This window comes from Mauremys mutica, chromosome 7 (genome assembly GCF_020497125.1).
Source record: "Mauremys mutica isolate MM-2020 ecotype Southern chromosome 7, ASM2049712v1, whole genome shotgun sequence".
NCBI lineage: Eukaryota > Metazoa > Chordata > Testudines > Geoemydidae > Mauremys > Mauremys mutica.
Genome location: NC_059078.1, coordinates 97,868,138 through 97,883,126, shown reverse-complemented (window position 1 = coordinate 97,883,126; position 14,989 = coordinate 97,868,138). Strand labels below are relative to the sequence as shown.

Here is a 14,989-nt window from a genome sequence, read left to right as displayed (position 1 = left end):
ATTCTCTTTGCCTTGCCCAGGAGCTGCCCCTGGCCCGTGTCTTTGCAGAGCTTACCTCTTCCCACTTCCTCCCCTTCCATCCCTTCCTGCCCAGACAGCACTGGTGGCCACCGACACAGGCTGCTGCTGGCCCCCAACATAGCCCAGTCACCTCCTGTTCCCCAGCTGAAGTGCAGGCAGGAAGGGGGTTAAGGAGGTTGCACCGGGACCCTCAGGAGCTTCAGAGAGGATCTGGCAGAGAGAAGGAAGAGGAGGAGATGACACCAAATCCCAGCCCAGGGACAGTACAGTGAAGGGTCCAGTGCAGCTTGCCTCCTTCCTTTCCCTGCCAGTGGCACCGATGCCATCCTGGGGTTGAGGTGCCTCCTGCCATCACCTGCCCTTCCACACAGACAACAGCAGCCAGATAGGGCGGCCTCCTGCACATGCCCCTGGATGCTGAGCTGACGGGTACAGACAGGGCACAGGAGCTCAGCCTGCACCGGATAGCCTGAGCTACCTGCCAAAAGTGGGGAAGGGATGGAGGGGCACTGCCTCAGGAATGAAGGGCGTTCAGAGCTACCCCTAGGCTGGCAGAAATCTCGAAGGTCTCAGTGCAGCGTGGATGGCCTCAGAGGCTGGCTCACGGGGCACAGCAATTAGCTTGCCCTGCTCCAGCAGCGTCTCTCTGAGAGTCTCAAAGCACTTTACAAACCACAGTGCACCGCTGGGAGCAAAGCAGGTCTCCCCCATTATACAGAGGGGGAGGCCTTGCATTTAACCTCATGCAGCTGTGTGAGCATGCATCTGTGCAGGGGCTACACCTGCAGTCCTAAGAACTGGGCCCAGCTGCCTTGTCCAAGCTCACAGTTAACAGTGCTGCAAAAGTCACCCCTTTTCAGGCTACTTAGCAAATATTCATAGCTAAGCAGATAGATGCAAAATAAAGTTGTACTCCCATTTACTAATATACTTTGTTACATTACTGAATGAAATTTGAGAATCCTAGCCAGAACAAACATCTCGCATGAAGGAAAAAAAAGTTAGGGATAATCACTTGTTTCAAAAGAATATATCAAAGAACTAGATCTGAAAAAACAGTCCCTGCTACACTGTATCATACTGAATTCTTGTGCCCCTTAGTGGTGAAGTCCATTATTGCTCAATGCTGCTTAAGTTATAGTTGTCTCTATAGAATAAGCATTAATCTTTTAATTAACATTTAGGAAAGAATCGTTTTAAATACATTTTGAATTTTCTACCACGTTAATGAATATGCAAGGCCAAATATAAAATATGAAACAGTTGAAAAAATCTCCATCTACAGACACTTATACAAAGGGTTTTTAAAAAAAAATTCTTAAGTACAGTTATCCTACTGACTATTTAGGGCATATTTACTGCATTAAGATTTCCTGTACTCCACCACCAGTAACATAACCATGGGAGTTACAAACTAATATTTAAACTTGAAAATATATCAGAAAATTAGAAGTCTGAAGGTTACATTTGCAGATTTAAAACTACAAATTATAAGATACAGTACAATGCATACATGACCATCAGACGCACCACATACAATTTTCAAAAAATTAGGGACTTATGATTTAGCTGTCCACTAATAATGCTTCTCGACTGTCTTTATCTATCCTATTCTTTACTTTATTAAACAGATTACTTAATATTTACTAATATAATAATGATCAACAAGAATGCCAGTTCAATTACTCAGAAATGAAGGCAGCTAAACCTCATCTACAATTAAGATTACTTTATTTATTTACTTCTGCGTAAGACAATGTTAGATATAGTTCTAAAATATTAAGAAGTATATTTATAATTCCAATTATAGGCTATTTGATACATCTGGTATTTCTGAAGTGATACAAACAGCATATATGCTTTCTCGTCATTCCTATTCCTGTCTTAGTCCACTTCCGCTTGCATGACTTATAAAGATGGAAAATAAAATCATTCACACAAACATTATAAAAAACACATTACATATACTCAGAAATCAAAGTCACTTGAAAATAATATGATTCCTGATTTTTCTTATATGTAATGAATAGAGAAATTAAACTTTGCAGTTGAGAATAATCACTTTAGTGCACAAATTCTAGTGCAGAAAAGCATTCCTATAAATGCCTAAAATATAAACTCCTATTTGTGGATTCATTTTTTTCAGAGAAAGCATGTCTATGAATTTTAGCTACAGGGCGTTGTCTTCTTCCTAGAGCAGGACTGGGGCATTGAAATGCTGTAATTCTCAAGCCTAGTTACTGAAAGGACCACTTCCTCCAAAAATGAATTATTTCAGTTTGGATCACTGAGGAGAACTAATGTTCTCCCAATCCTTATATTGTGAAGCATTCTTGTCAGCAAAGGAAGGAAGGAAGGAAGGAAGTGCTCATTCTACTAAGCATGTGACAGTGTAGCTACTATCCATGAACTTTGGTTCCTATTCCTTGAAGGCCTCTAGTCATAAGGATTTTCTCCTTATGCAAAAAGATTTAACTCTTGTTTCCCCCATGTTTATTATTCACATCTTTTGCTGCTCTGATGTATTGCTTAACTAACCTGCCAATATACCAAGATTTCCTTTTACATCCATGGCCTCTGAAGACCATTCATTTAAGTAACTTTTTTATTATTGATTACAGTGTTATGTAGTCGTACTGGTCCCAGGACATGAGAGAGACAAGATGGAAGAGGTAATATCTTTTATTGGACTAACATCTGTTGGTGAAAGAGACAAGTTTTCAAGCTCCACAGAGCTCTTCTTCAGGTCATCAGAAGAAAATGACAACCTGAAGAAGAGCTCTGTGGAACTCAAAAGCTTGTCTTTTTCACCAACAGACATTAGTCCAATAAGTGATAGATATTTCACGCACCATGTCTCTTTTTAGTATTAATACTGTTTTTATTTGTATTACTATAGCACCTAGTAGCTGTAGTCATGGACTGTGGTAGACGCTGTGCAAACAGAATATAAGGATGATCCCCAACCCCAAGGAGTTTACAGTCTAAGGGCTAGTCTACACTGGCAACACTAAAGCACTGCCGTGGAAGTGCTTTAACATGACTTGTGTGGTTGCAGCACAGCGCTGGGAGAGAGCTCCACGAGGGGCACAGCTCCCAGCACTGATGCACTGTCTACACTGGTGCTTTACAGCACTGAAACTTGCTGTGCTCAAGGGGGTGTTTTTTCACACCCCTGAACAAAAAAGTTGCAGCACTGTAAACTGCCAGTGACAGTGTAGACAAGCCCTAAGTATAAGACAAGACAACAGAGGGACACAGACAGGGGAGTGCAAGAAAGCAATAAGACAATACTGCTCAACATAATAAGCAGTGGTCTCTGAACACCAACAGCCTAACTGGGATACCCCCTAGAATTGCAAACATGGTCACATGATGCAACATGGAACATGGAACTCTCTTGCTTGTTTAATTACTTAAAAGCAGATACTGATGTAATTTTGCCAGGTATGAATAATAAATACTGACCTCTTAGAGTCCATACAATGACATGTTTCTCAGCTCCAGAAAATGTTTGCTAATCCTTGTTTTCCTTTTATAGAATAGTGAAACAGTAAAACTTGTTTATAACCTAAAATGTTCCGGTTAGTTAAATGTAGAGGACTATGAGGAACTCCAGCAAGCCTATATCATCACTAGGTACACTAATTGCCATTAAAAAGCAAATCTGCCAAATGTGCTCTGTTCCATCCTCTTTGCACTGTGCCAAGACTTAAATAGCCAGTTGGAGATTCACCTTGCATAGGGGAATCCCCAAGTGGTATAATTCCAACAAAGGATTTATGTTACTAATGGTTACTATTTGTATTACAGTAGCATCTACCCAACCCAGATTGAGCCCCACTGTTCTAGGTGCTGTACAAACACATAGTAGGAGGCAGTCCCTGCTCTGAAGAGCTTACAATCTAAACTGACAAGACAGACAGTAGGTGGGAGAGGAAACAAAGGTGCAGAGAAGTGAAGGTCAGTAGTAAAGCCAAGAATAGAATCCTGATCTCCTGCCTTCTAAACCAGTGTGCTCTGTCCACTGGATCATGCTGCCTCTCCTGACATTTCCCAATCATGAATAAGTTTGTTAGGTGAATCTGTAAGCTAAGTATCAGGGCCCATTTAATTAATTTCAGTATAAACTGAGTCTTCCAGAATATGCACAGCCATAGCTGTAACTTTTCAACATCTGCTCGTGATAAAACAACTATTAAAATTAATAAAAAGACTATTAGAAAACACCACAAATTACAATACTGTGATTTAGACATGGATATGACCAATTTTGTATACTGCATTCCAGAAAATAAAATAGTCTCCTCACTCTCTGTTTAATTTTATCAAGAAGCAAATCTGAGTGTTATAACATTGCTCTTATTGTGGTGGAAGAAGGCTGATGGACCTTCACATCTTCCTCTGCTGATCCTCTTACCTAACATATATGTACGACCAAAGAATAAAGTGAGGAAGATGAATCTCCAGATACTGAAAGTTCTGACACAGGCCATGTGGCAGTAAGAAGGAACTGAAGAGGCAGTCAGTCTGCTCTGCCCTTTATCTCCTCAGTTGGAGGCACAAGGAGACCAAGGGTACATGAGCAGACCAACAGATACCACTTTCAAGAATCCTCCATCCCCAGGTACATGGAGCACATGTGTACACCTATGTGGAATACACATAGGGACCAGTACTCAAAAAAGAAACTCTGTTTGGTAAATACTTTATAGTCCCTTTGACATGATAGTGTCTCCCTTACAAGCCTGACTCTGCAACACTCTTCACTAGTATATTCCAAACAGCCTTCATCCAGCCCATCCATTTCCTATTGTTCAAGTCTCAGTCATTTTGTTATAGATGCTACACAAATATTACCAATAACCTGAATGACTATGTTCATCCCCTTATTCATGTACCATAACTAACTTAGTCTACTGAAATTTATTTTGATATAATTGATGCATTTTTAAATAATTTGTTTTTGAAGATATTTTGACAGATTAGCTTCTGAGTATCAGGTAGAGTCAGGTAAAAAAAAAAAAAAAAAGATTACAGAGATTTTAAAGCATCCATATATACCCCAGAACAAAAGTAAAAGCCAGCTCTTGCTTATTGAAAACTGATTTTACTGTTTTATCTTTATATTTATCATACTAGGTCATAATGTAGAGTAGAAGTAGGTTTGCACAACTACTCAAAGATACTCAGTGGTTTTGGTATTTAGGAAATAAATCTCTTCATATGCTTTAGTATCATTTAGTCAACACACAAAGAATCTAAACCTTCTTTAAAGGCCTCTAGTCATAAGGATTTTTTATTTAAAATATTTGCTCAGTAAAAATGATAAACAAAAGAAACAGTATTTTTTAATTTACCTCATTCAAGCACTATAGTGCAATCTCTTTATCGGGAAAATGCAACTTGCAAATGTAGATTTTTTTGTTACATAATTGCATTCAAAAACAAAACACTGTAAAACTTTAGAGCCTTACAAGTCCACTCAGTCCTACTTCTTGTTCAGCCAATTGCTAAGACAAACATTTGCAGGAGATAATGCTGCCCACTTCTTATTTACGTCATCTGAAAGTGAGAAATGGCATTCTCCTGGCACTTTTGTAGTTGGCGTTGCATGGTATTTACGTGCCAGATATGCGAAACATTCACATGCCCTGAAATTATTAGCTCCTTAGGATTGAACTGTCTATTATATATAGCACCAGGCACAAGGGGATCCTTGACTACGGCCTCTACATACTACTGTAACATAAAAAGTTAAAAGAATGAGGTCAAGCAGCCAAATGTTAGGATATGTCAAAATTATGGTTACGCATGCAATCTGAATTTGGCCCCCTTGTGTGCATATAGCTGCATTATAATAATTACATGATCACATACTATTTTTTCCACATGACATCAAAATATACACACAAGGGTGTTGAATTAAGGTTGCACAGGGATTTTTAATTCTGGCATTTTTTAGCTTTTGAGTGTTTGACTTTGCAACCACAACAGTCTGCTAATTTTTATTTTGGTGGGGGGGGGGGAGTGGAATGTAATTTCCTAGTTTGTTTTTTTTTTAAAGAAAAAACAGAAATTCCATCTTGTGGGATCATATTGACATCTGTATGGGTCATTACCAACACTGGATCTGTTAGATACACAGCACAGTCCTCTCTGCCTTTTGAACTAAGAGAGTAACTGACAGCAGTAGCATGCTATCATTCTCTATCTGGCCAAGTGATAGGGGGGAGTATCTCTGCCAGTGGGTTTTACATATTTTTGCTGACAGAAGAGAAATACTCCAACATAGAAACCTCGGGTTTCATTCCAGGCTCTGAAAAGCAGTGTTCTCTAGTGATCATAGACCTCTCTGCCCTGGTTCCTCCCAAACCCAATCACTTCTGTCCCAGTCCTGTCTAGTCCTAGTCTTCCCCTCACAGTTTCCCATTCAGCTTCCCATTTTCTCTCACCCTAGCCTCCTCGTTCCAGTCTCTCTCATAGTCTTGTTGCTCTGCTAGTCCTAGTCTCCTCATCTAAATTCCTTATCCAAACTCAGATTTCCCTCCCAGTCCCAATCTCCTGCCCTCACCATCTCCTAGCCCTCAACCCCAGTCTCCTTGTCACAATTTACTCCCTTCATACCGCCTCAAACACACATACACACACAGAGGTCCCAGTTCTTGGTCCTTTGCATTCACGCCAGGTTAATTCTTCCTCCATGCTGTCTAAGTGCCAGCAGAGGGAGCACTGAGCACACAGGACAGAAAGTCTCACTGGTCTCATTTCTTGTGCCTGGCACCACAATGTCCCACAGCAGCCAGGAGCAATTGCAGGGCTAGTTCTTCTCAGCCCCTGTAGCCCTGGCCTAAAGCATGCTATGTGCTGACAGGATCTTTAGAGAATTTGGCTTTCAAATTCAAGCAAAACTCTAGTGAGCATATGCAAACTGAGCTTTTTCAAAAGCCAAATTTTGTCATTTTTTCCATAAGAGCAGCAAAGGGCTCCCAGACAAAAGGCCACCCATCGGTCAAATTTCAAATCCTTACTCCAAACCATGGAAAGCTAGACTGTCTCAATGAAATGGTTGTCAGAATTTGTGTTTTGTTTTGTTTAAACATATGGACAAAAAGCCCTTAATTTTCCTAATCTCATTCTTGGAAAATAAAACCATTTTTACTGAAATTTACCAAAACAATTCAGCCTGAGGCAGACACCTCGCATAAGATATTTTAGCCTAACTGGTTGAAGTCTGGCAAAATAATAAGCACCTAAAAACAGGGTCTTCTACTTGGAAGTGTTGGGCAGCCTTAACTATACATATCACTGAATAATTAAGCAGTGCAGAACCGCCAACTATTGGCCAGTGCCATTTAAGATCAATGAGCGTGAAATTTTACGTTGGCAAAACCAGTATAAAGTTTTTTTGCTGCAAATATTCTGCAAGGTAAAAACAAAGCACAGATTTTCCTAAGTCATTACTGATGTAGATGAGTGAGCACTCTGAAGATGTAAAATGATATAATGCAAGAAGTGCTGAGAATTATTACACATTATTGTCAACATTTTGGAAAACATTCATCTATACCTCCAATGTCACGAACGAGATAGCAAAAAACCCAACAAAAATAACTAACCAAGTAAGAACTGTAATACAAGAAGAAAGACAATATTACCTTTTCCTGAAACTACTTCTTTCTCATGTCTCCATCTAAATCCAAACTGTGATAAAGATAAAAACTGAAATTAGGTTCTAAACAGGCAAATAAATTCAGAAGACAAACAAAATTTAAAAAATTAATTTCAACTGATTGCTGCCCTTTAGCACTGTCCCCTTGTTTAGCTCTGTTAAATAAAATATTAATCCCTCACTCAATAAAAAGAAACTCACTGATTTTTTTATTGTTGGATTGAATCATGTGAATCAAATGGAATCTGATTCAGTGAATACAGATCTACAAGCCTAAAATGTCCTGCTAGCAGACAGAAAGTAAGAGAAATCAGGAGAGAAAGAATTGCAATGCAGAATGAAATACAATTCTTTCTTCACTGTAAACAGTGAGGAGAGCCCTGGAAGTTGAAATGGAATGTGAAATAGATATTTTAGTTAAGTTTCAATATCCCATTCTCCACCTCATCCCTACATGAATTAAAACAAAACTACATTTATCTAAGGCCTTGTCTACACTACACTGCTAAGCGTCTACACTAAAATGTAGCTTCCACTGATGTAACTCACTCACTACACCAACCTAATAACTCCACCTCTGCAAGAGGCATAAAGTGTAAGTCGATGCACTTAGACTGATGCAGCGTCAGCATTGCTTCCTTTCAAAAACCATCACACAATGCCCCTCACTGGCAGTGAAATCAGTTCAAGTGCTCCTTGGTGAGAATGCACACTGCCAACACAGGGAGCGTAGTGTGGCTATGTAAAACTGATTCAATTACCGCAGTGGCTGTGCGTCAACACAACTTAGGTCAACTTAATTTTGTAATGTAGACTTGCCCTAACTTGTATTTCTTTTTGTTTCTAGACTTTGTGCAGGAATTTCATATGAAGATAAACCAGGCCCCCTTTCCTGAGAAATCGATCTCCGTACCATTCCCTGCTTTTTCTGCCCACCACCCTTACATCAAACCATTCCCTGACCTATTAGGGGGAGTCTAGTGAGAAGGCCAGACTGTAAGAAAGGAAGCTGATGTCAGGATACACAGAGGGAGGGAGAACAGTCTGAAGGAAATAGTTTGGTCTAAGATCACTGCTAATTAAATAGCAGAGAGGGGAGACAGGGATCAGCAGCACATCATTTCCCTGGAAGGAGGGTGCTTTTTATCTAATCAGTGTTTCCACCTCTTGTGATTTCTTCAGAATGATGGAATTTTGGAGGGTGCTGGGCTGGCGATGATGCAACAAGCTCCAGTGCCCTTGAGAAATTCAGCCCTACTGGAAGCCGGCAGAATCTCTCCCCGCCACTCACTGTTCTCACAGGAGGGGAGGAGGAAGCAGAGTCCAGCAGCCTAGCACAGTTCCGCTCCCTTCTCCCTCCCCTCCTGTGAGAAATATGGGCAGGACAATGCCTCTACTCCTCACTCCTACAGCCTCTAGCTTGGAAAAGGGCAGAATGGGGGTGAATAGCCCATGTAGCCACCACTCCCCAAGACTGGGATAGGGGAGAAAGAAGCCTGCTGGAGCCCCCACAGAAGCGTAGGAGAGGGGGGATGAAGAACCCTAGGAGGAGCAGAGGTGAGATTGGGTGGCTGAAGAGAGTGGGGGGACGGTGAAGGCTGAGGGAACTGTGCTGAGGGGGGGGGAGTACTGAATTAATGGTGGGGGTTGGAGGCTGATGAGATAGGGGGCTGAAAGAGTGGAGGTGAGGCTGAGGCCGCCAAACTGAATAGAGGGCAGGGGTGAGGATCAATTGCTGGGCAGGAGATGGGCAGATGTGGGGGTGAGAGCCCCTGCAGCAAGGACCAATACTTTTGGGAAAGTGGGAAACACTTAAATGTGTCTCTCACTCTCAGACAGGATGAGCTGGGGCAGTTAAAAAATAAAATAATAATGTTTTTTCACCTATTATTTTTGTAAAAACCCTCATGATTTTGACCTCTTGAGGGGGGCCAACTCATGATTTTGGCAATACTGTGTCTCCATCTGAAATTCCTGGACCAAATAAATATGTCAACTATATAAAATTAAAACTCTTTGGGCCAGGGACCACATATTTATGTGTGTTTATAGAGCAATTTACACTATAGGGCCCTGATCCTGATTGGAGAGTTAAATAAATATAATTTTGTTTGAAAACAAGTTAATATGTACTTAAACTCACCTAAAATTGCCATATAAATTTAGTGCTTTTCTCAATTATTTCAATGCAGAATGTGTTTTTTACTTATATTCGTTTCTCTTATTTCCTAGCTTTTAGGAAGAAAATAGCAGGTTTGTCAGGGAATGATTTTACTTTTTTGTTAATTGCAATAATTCATTTAAAAGATATTTTCTGTTTTGCTACAAATCATTTTCTGAGAAAAACAAAACACTTGAGTGTCCCTTCAACGCCAAAACTGTCTCTAGTATTTTTTAAACATAATCTAGTAGTGACCAGACTGTGCATTTTTAGATCATTGATACACGATGAACACAAGGCAACTCCAATAGCTTAATGATGCACACCTCCTGACTTACTGCTTAATTACAGAACTGCTCACATGGTGTACCCATAATACAATCTGCTAAATGGAAAACCCAGAAAGCAGCCTAGGAATGCATCTGGGAGAATTTCAATTTATCAACAGAGTACAGCTGCTGACAGCAAAAGATTATAGAACTCCTGTTGATGGCTGAATTGGAAAACTCAACTGAGTTCAAAGGATGCTATCTGCATGTTGTAACATTTATCAAAGGTTAAACCAGACAGAAAAAATACAAAAGTGTCATATGGAAATGGAGTAACATCATCATGTAGTGCACACACACACAAAAAACAGGTAAGAGGGACATGATGCTATTAATATCTACAGACCACTGAGAAAAAACTGCAAGGTGCAACGGGCTACAGTATCACCAATATCTACATTCTCAGTTCCATAATTCACATTGTATGAACTGCAGATTCTACAATCTGTTTGCTTCTCTGGCCTTGTTTATAATGGCAAACATTGTAGCTATAATTTTGCTAGGGCTAGCTAGGACTCAGGCATTTTTTCTACCGTAGAACCTCAGAGTTACAAACACCAGAGTTACCAACTGACCAATCAACCACACCTGACATTTGGAACCGGAAGTACACAAACAAGCAGCAGCAGAGTCAAACAAACAAACAAAAATACAGTACAGTACTGTACTCGCTAACCTTTAACTACTAAAAACAAAGGGAAAGAAGCTTTTTTCTTCTGCATAATAACGTTTCGAAGCTGTATTAAGTCACTGTTCAGTTGTATACTTTTGAAAGAACAACTACAAGGTTTTGTTCAGTTACAAACATTTCAGAGTTATGAACAACCTCCATTCTCGAGGTGTTTGTAACTCTGAGGTTCTACTGTACGGTGTCATCTTACTCTACTCTGTAGTAAAAACACCTGAGCCCTGCCTGTAAAGAGATTCCATGGTTGCTATCAGTGCTAGAGGTGATTTATGGTTATGCAGACAAGAGATAAGCGGTGCTAGCTGGCAACAGAAGAACCATCTCTAGGAATAAGTGGGAATGTATTGACCCTCTTATTCAAGGTACATATTTGCCCTTCATTAATGTAGTTTTAAGACTTTTAAGACTTGAGGTCTTATTAAACCCATAGCTATTCCCTGGATACTCCAAATGCAAGTGACCCATAATGCTTATTTATCACCTATGGTTGACCAGAAGGAAGCAGAGCACCTCAAGTGAGGTTGATCATTATGAGCAAATTATATCACTGCTCCATTCCTTTATGTGTTTACTTTCAAGTGAAATTTAAGGAATTGGTTTACACTCTTTAAAGCTCTTAATGGTCTGGGATCTGCCTAACTCAGATTTATTATGACTATTATTATTCATTTATACAAAGCTATAAACTTGTGCAGTTTAAGAATTTGTAAACTTTACAATACAGAACAAGACAAGTTTGATGTGCTAAAGAACTTACAAGACACAGGACACACAATAGTTTACGAGAAGGAACAAATACTGGTGAGGAAATCAAGGTCAGAAACATTTTTGAAGTAAGTTGGTTACAAAGAGGGATTTGATGGATGAAAGAGAATGCCAAGCAGACAGGTATTGGGAGCCTGTTTCAAACATAGAGGGCTACATGAAAAAAGTTGCAAAGCTGAGAGTGGAAGGTTGTGATAAGGGAGACCTGAAGAGAGAATACTGGAAAGAAATAGTATAGAGGGAGAGAGGGAGCAAGACTATATAGGGTCTTGACAGGGAGCACCAGGATCCCAAATTTCACGTGGCAAGAGACAGGGAAGCCAATGAAGGTGCTCAAGCACCGCTTAATTATTATATGTACTGTGTACGCCTTCATTCATTCAAAATCTTTACATGAAGTGAAACTTTCCCAAGCAACCTTCTAGTCAAAGAACAAAAAGACTGCATGGAACACTGTGAAATACAATTACCAGAACTATTTGACTACTCCAGAACATTCAGCCACTTTGTATCTCCACAGCATATTGGGGCCACTTGATGTGAGGGCCAAAGCACAATGCAATCAAATATTCAACCAGTGGAATGATCCCCCTAAAGACTTTTCTAGGCAGAATAACTTAACAGCAGTCTTCTGGCTGTTCTAACTTGTGCCAGGTTCAACTGCCCAAGACATAGAAGTGGCTCAAAACCATCTTTGTCTCCTCTATCCCAAGCTGTGTCTTCAATTAATTTGGTACATCTAAGTATTAAACCCACTCACTGTATTTGTATTTCACATATAATGGTGCAAATCTCCATTATGCATTGCCTTCATTTTTTAAATGTTCCTAGTTTCAGTACAGAAATACATTGTACAGAACTACTATTTTTATGATCAATTATCATTACCATAAAGGCAATAGCGCAGAACACTTATGTAAAAAAAATGCCACATGGACCAAACTACATAGAAAAGAACTGGGAGCCAAAAAGTTGCTGGCTCTTAAGTCAGGATGAGCCACTTATTCACAGCGTGATTGTGGACAAGTCATTTAAGCTCTTTGCACCCCAGCTGGAAAACTGGGCAGAATCACATCACCAATAATCAGGTGTTCCATCTGTACTGAATTTGCCCTAGTTAAACGTATTATAAATAAGATTCTTAACAGTGCCAGTTTTTTTCTGAAGGTCAATGTTTTTCCATAAATGTAAATTTTCAGACGTATTGCATTCAGGACTTAATATAATTTGAACAAAAATATTTTTGGACAAATATTAACTGGAAAATCATTCAACAGAAATAGAAAAAGTAGGTTCCATATTATTCTACTTATGCTGACAATTTGCTAAGGAAGGAACATCTTGTGCTTGGCTAACTCAGAAATCTGCAGTGTGGTCTAAAATAAGTTTCATTTGAGCCACTCATGCTTTAGTCTAGCACAAATAAATCAACTGCATAACATGGGAATTGCATTAAACAACTGTTCACTAAACTAGAATAGAAAAAATGTTTTTAAATTGAGGATCACTGAAGAATCCTACATCCATGGTTTTTAATTTGTTTTTAAATAACTTGTACAACCTAATGTACTTTTGCCCATTTAATAAAACTGCAGAACATTGTCTCCAGATAAATACTGCAGTAGTAAAATGTTTACAATGTTGTTATAGTTGTGGTGGTCCCAGGATATTAGAGAGACAAGGTGGATGAGGAATATCTTTTATTGGACAAAATTCTGTTGGTGAAATAGACAAACTTCTGAGCTTACACAGAGCTCTTCTTCAGGTCTGGGAAAGGTACTCAGCATGTCACAGCTAAATACAAGACGGAACAGATTATTTAGTTTAAGTCGGCAACACATATTTCAAGAGATCATTTAAGGTGAAACACCTTTGCAGTCATAGGACAAAAAAGGGAATTAGTGGTTTACAGATTGTTGTAATAAGCCATAAATCCAGTGTCTTTATTAAGTCCTTGCTTTTGAGTAACTAGCAAAAGTTATGAATTTAAGCTCATAGGCTCACCTTTTGAAGGTGTTATCCAGGTTTCCTTGGGGATGAGAACTGAAAGGTCAGACAGGGAGTGATTGCTTGTGGAAAAAGTGTTCACCCATAGATGATATGGTGCTTTTGTCTTTTATCATTTTTCTGGGTGAGTTCACTCAAGAGCACAGTGATTGTCTTGTTTCACCCACATAGCTGTTTTTTGGGGCATTTAGTGCACTAGATGAGATACACTACACATTGTGATAGACGTGTGTGGGACCCATGGATCTTGAAAGGTGTTTGTCATGCATCTGTGCATATCTACTGGCTATACAGTCAGAATAATGGATCATTTTGCCTTGCCTGTTTATTTGTTATCTCGCAGTACCTCAGCCAGTCCACCAACCACTGCATTATCCATGCTCACTTATATTACTGAGGTATTCTTATGTAATTTTTCCTTTTGGGTCCAAATCTGGCCCAATAAGGAACAACTACATGTGATCTTCCCTAGAGAGTATTTCCTAAACAGACTGGTCTAGAAAGCAAGAGCAAAGATAGAAGAAAACAGGGGAGCCAGGACTGGCAAAGGAATTCTCTACAAGACTAATTTATAAGTCAGAGAACTGTTTGTCCTCCTAGGAGAGTCACTTTGCTAATAATGCTTCCACCAAACACTGGGAAATGACAAGCAGTGGATAAGGGTGGAAAGTAAATAAAACAAGTCAAATGTGTGTAAAGAGTGATTTTTAAAAAGTAATACTGAATAAGCTGAAATAGCAACAACAGAGATGAACTCAATAGAAAAATATGAAATGAAGCTAGTCTGCTAGATAGGAAGGATGGTTCACAGAATCAAGAAACCAAAGGCAGCATCAACAGAAGACCTTATAGCATTTGGTAAAGGAGTTCAGTGAGGCACTAATAGCAGCTATGCAGATATCCTAATCAGAAGTGCTATTTCTCTGACCACAGATAGGGACGAAGTACAATGGACCCTTAGCCCCAAGAAAAGCACTAAGTGGCATGCAGTATATTAATCTTTTTTTGCAGTCTGAACACAAAGGGAAATGATAATCCTGGAAACCTTAATACCTTGTTTTGTTATAGCCACAAGCAATATAAAATAAAAAGGAGTCAGTCCAAAAAGTGGATGTCCTATCTAATCATTAATGGCTCTGGCACCATCTAAAGGATGATGATGATCTCTTTCAGACAAGAAAGGGAAATATTTTGATTAACAAAGAAAGAATAAACAGAGAAATTATGTGGTGAGTCTCAGGACAATCTTTTCATGGAAAAACTAGAGGTAAGATTCTTTACAGTGTAGTAGCGCTCCAGGCTGAAGTAATGGTGACAAGAGCAAGCACCTTGACAGCCAGGAAGTA

General features: G+C 39.5%; 1 protein-coding gene across 2 annotated transcripts in view; it reads right to left on the bottom strand.

Moving 5' to 3' along the window:
• The window catches only part of LOC123374102 (protein FRA10AC1), a 57,585-nt gene that overhangs the window by 21,624 nt on the left and 20,972 nt on the right, over window positions 1-14,989 (bottom strand). For both annotated transcript variants that reach the window (XM_045023614.1, XM_045023612.1), the window contains exon 8: window positions 7,680-7,725. In XM_045023614.1, coding sequence (XP_044879549.1) covers window positions 7,680-7,725 — 46 coding nt within the window. The remainder of the gene's footprint in view (window positions 1-7,679; window positions 7,726-14,989) is intronic.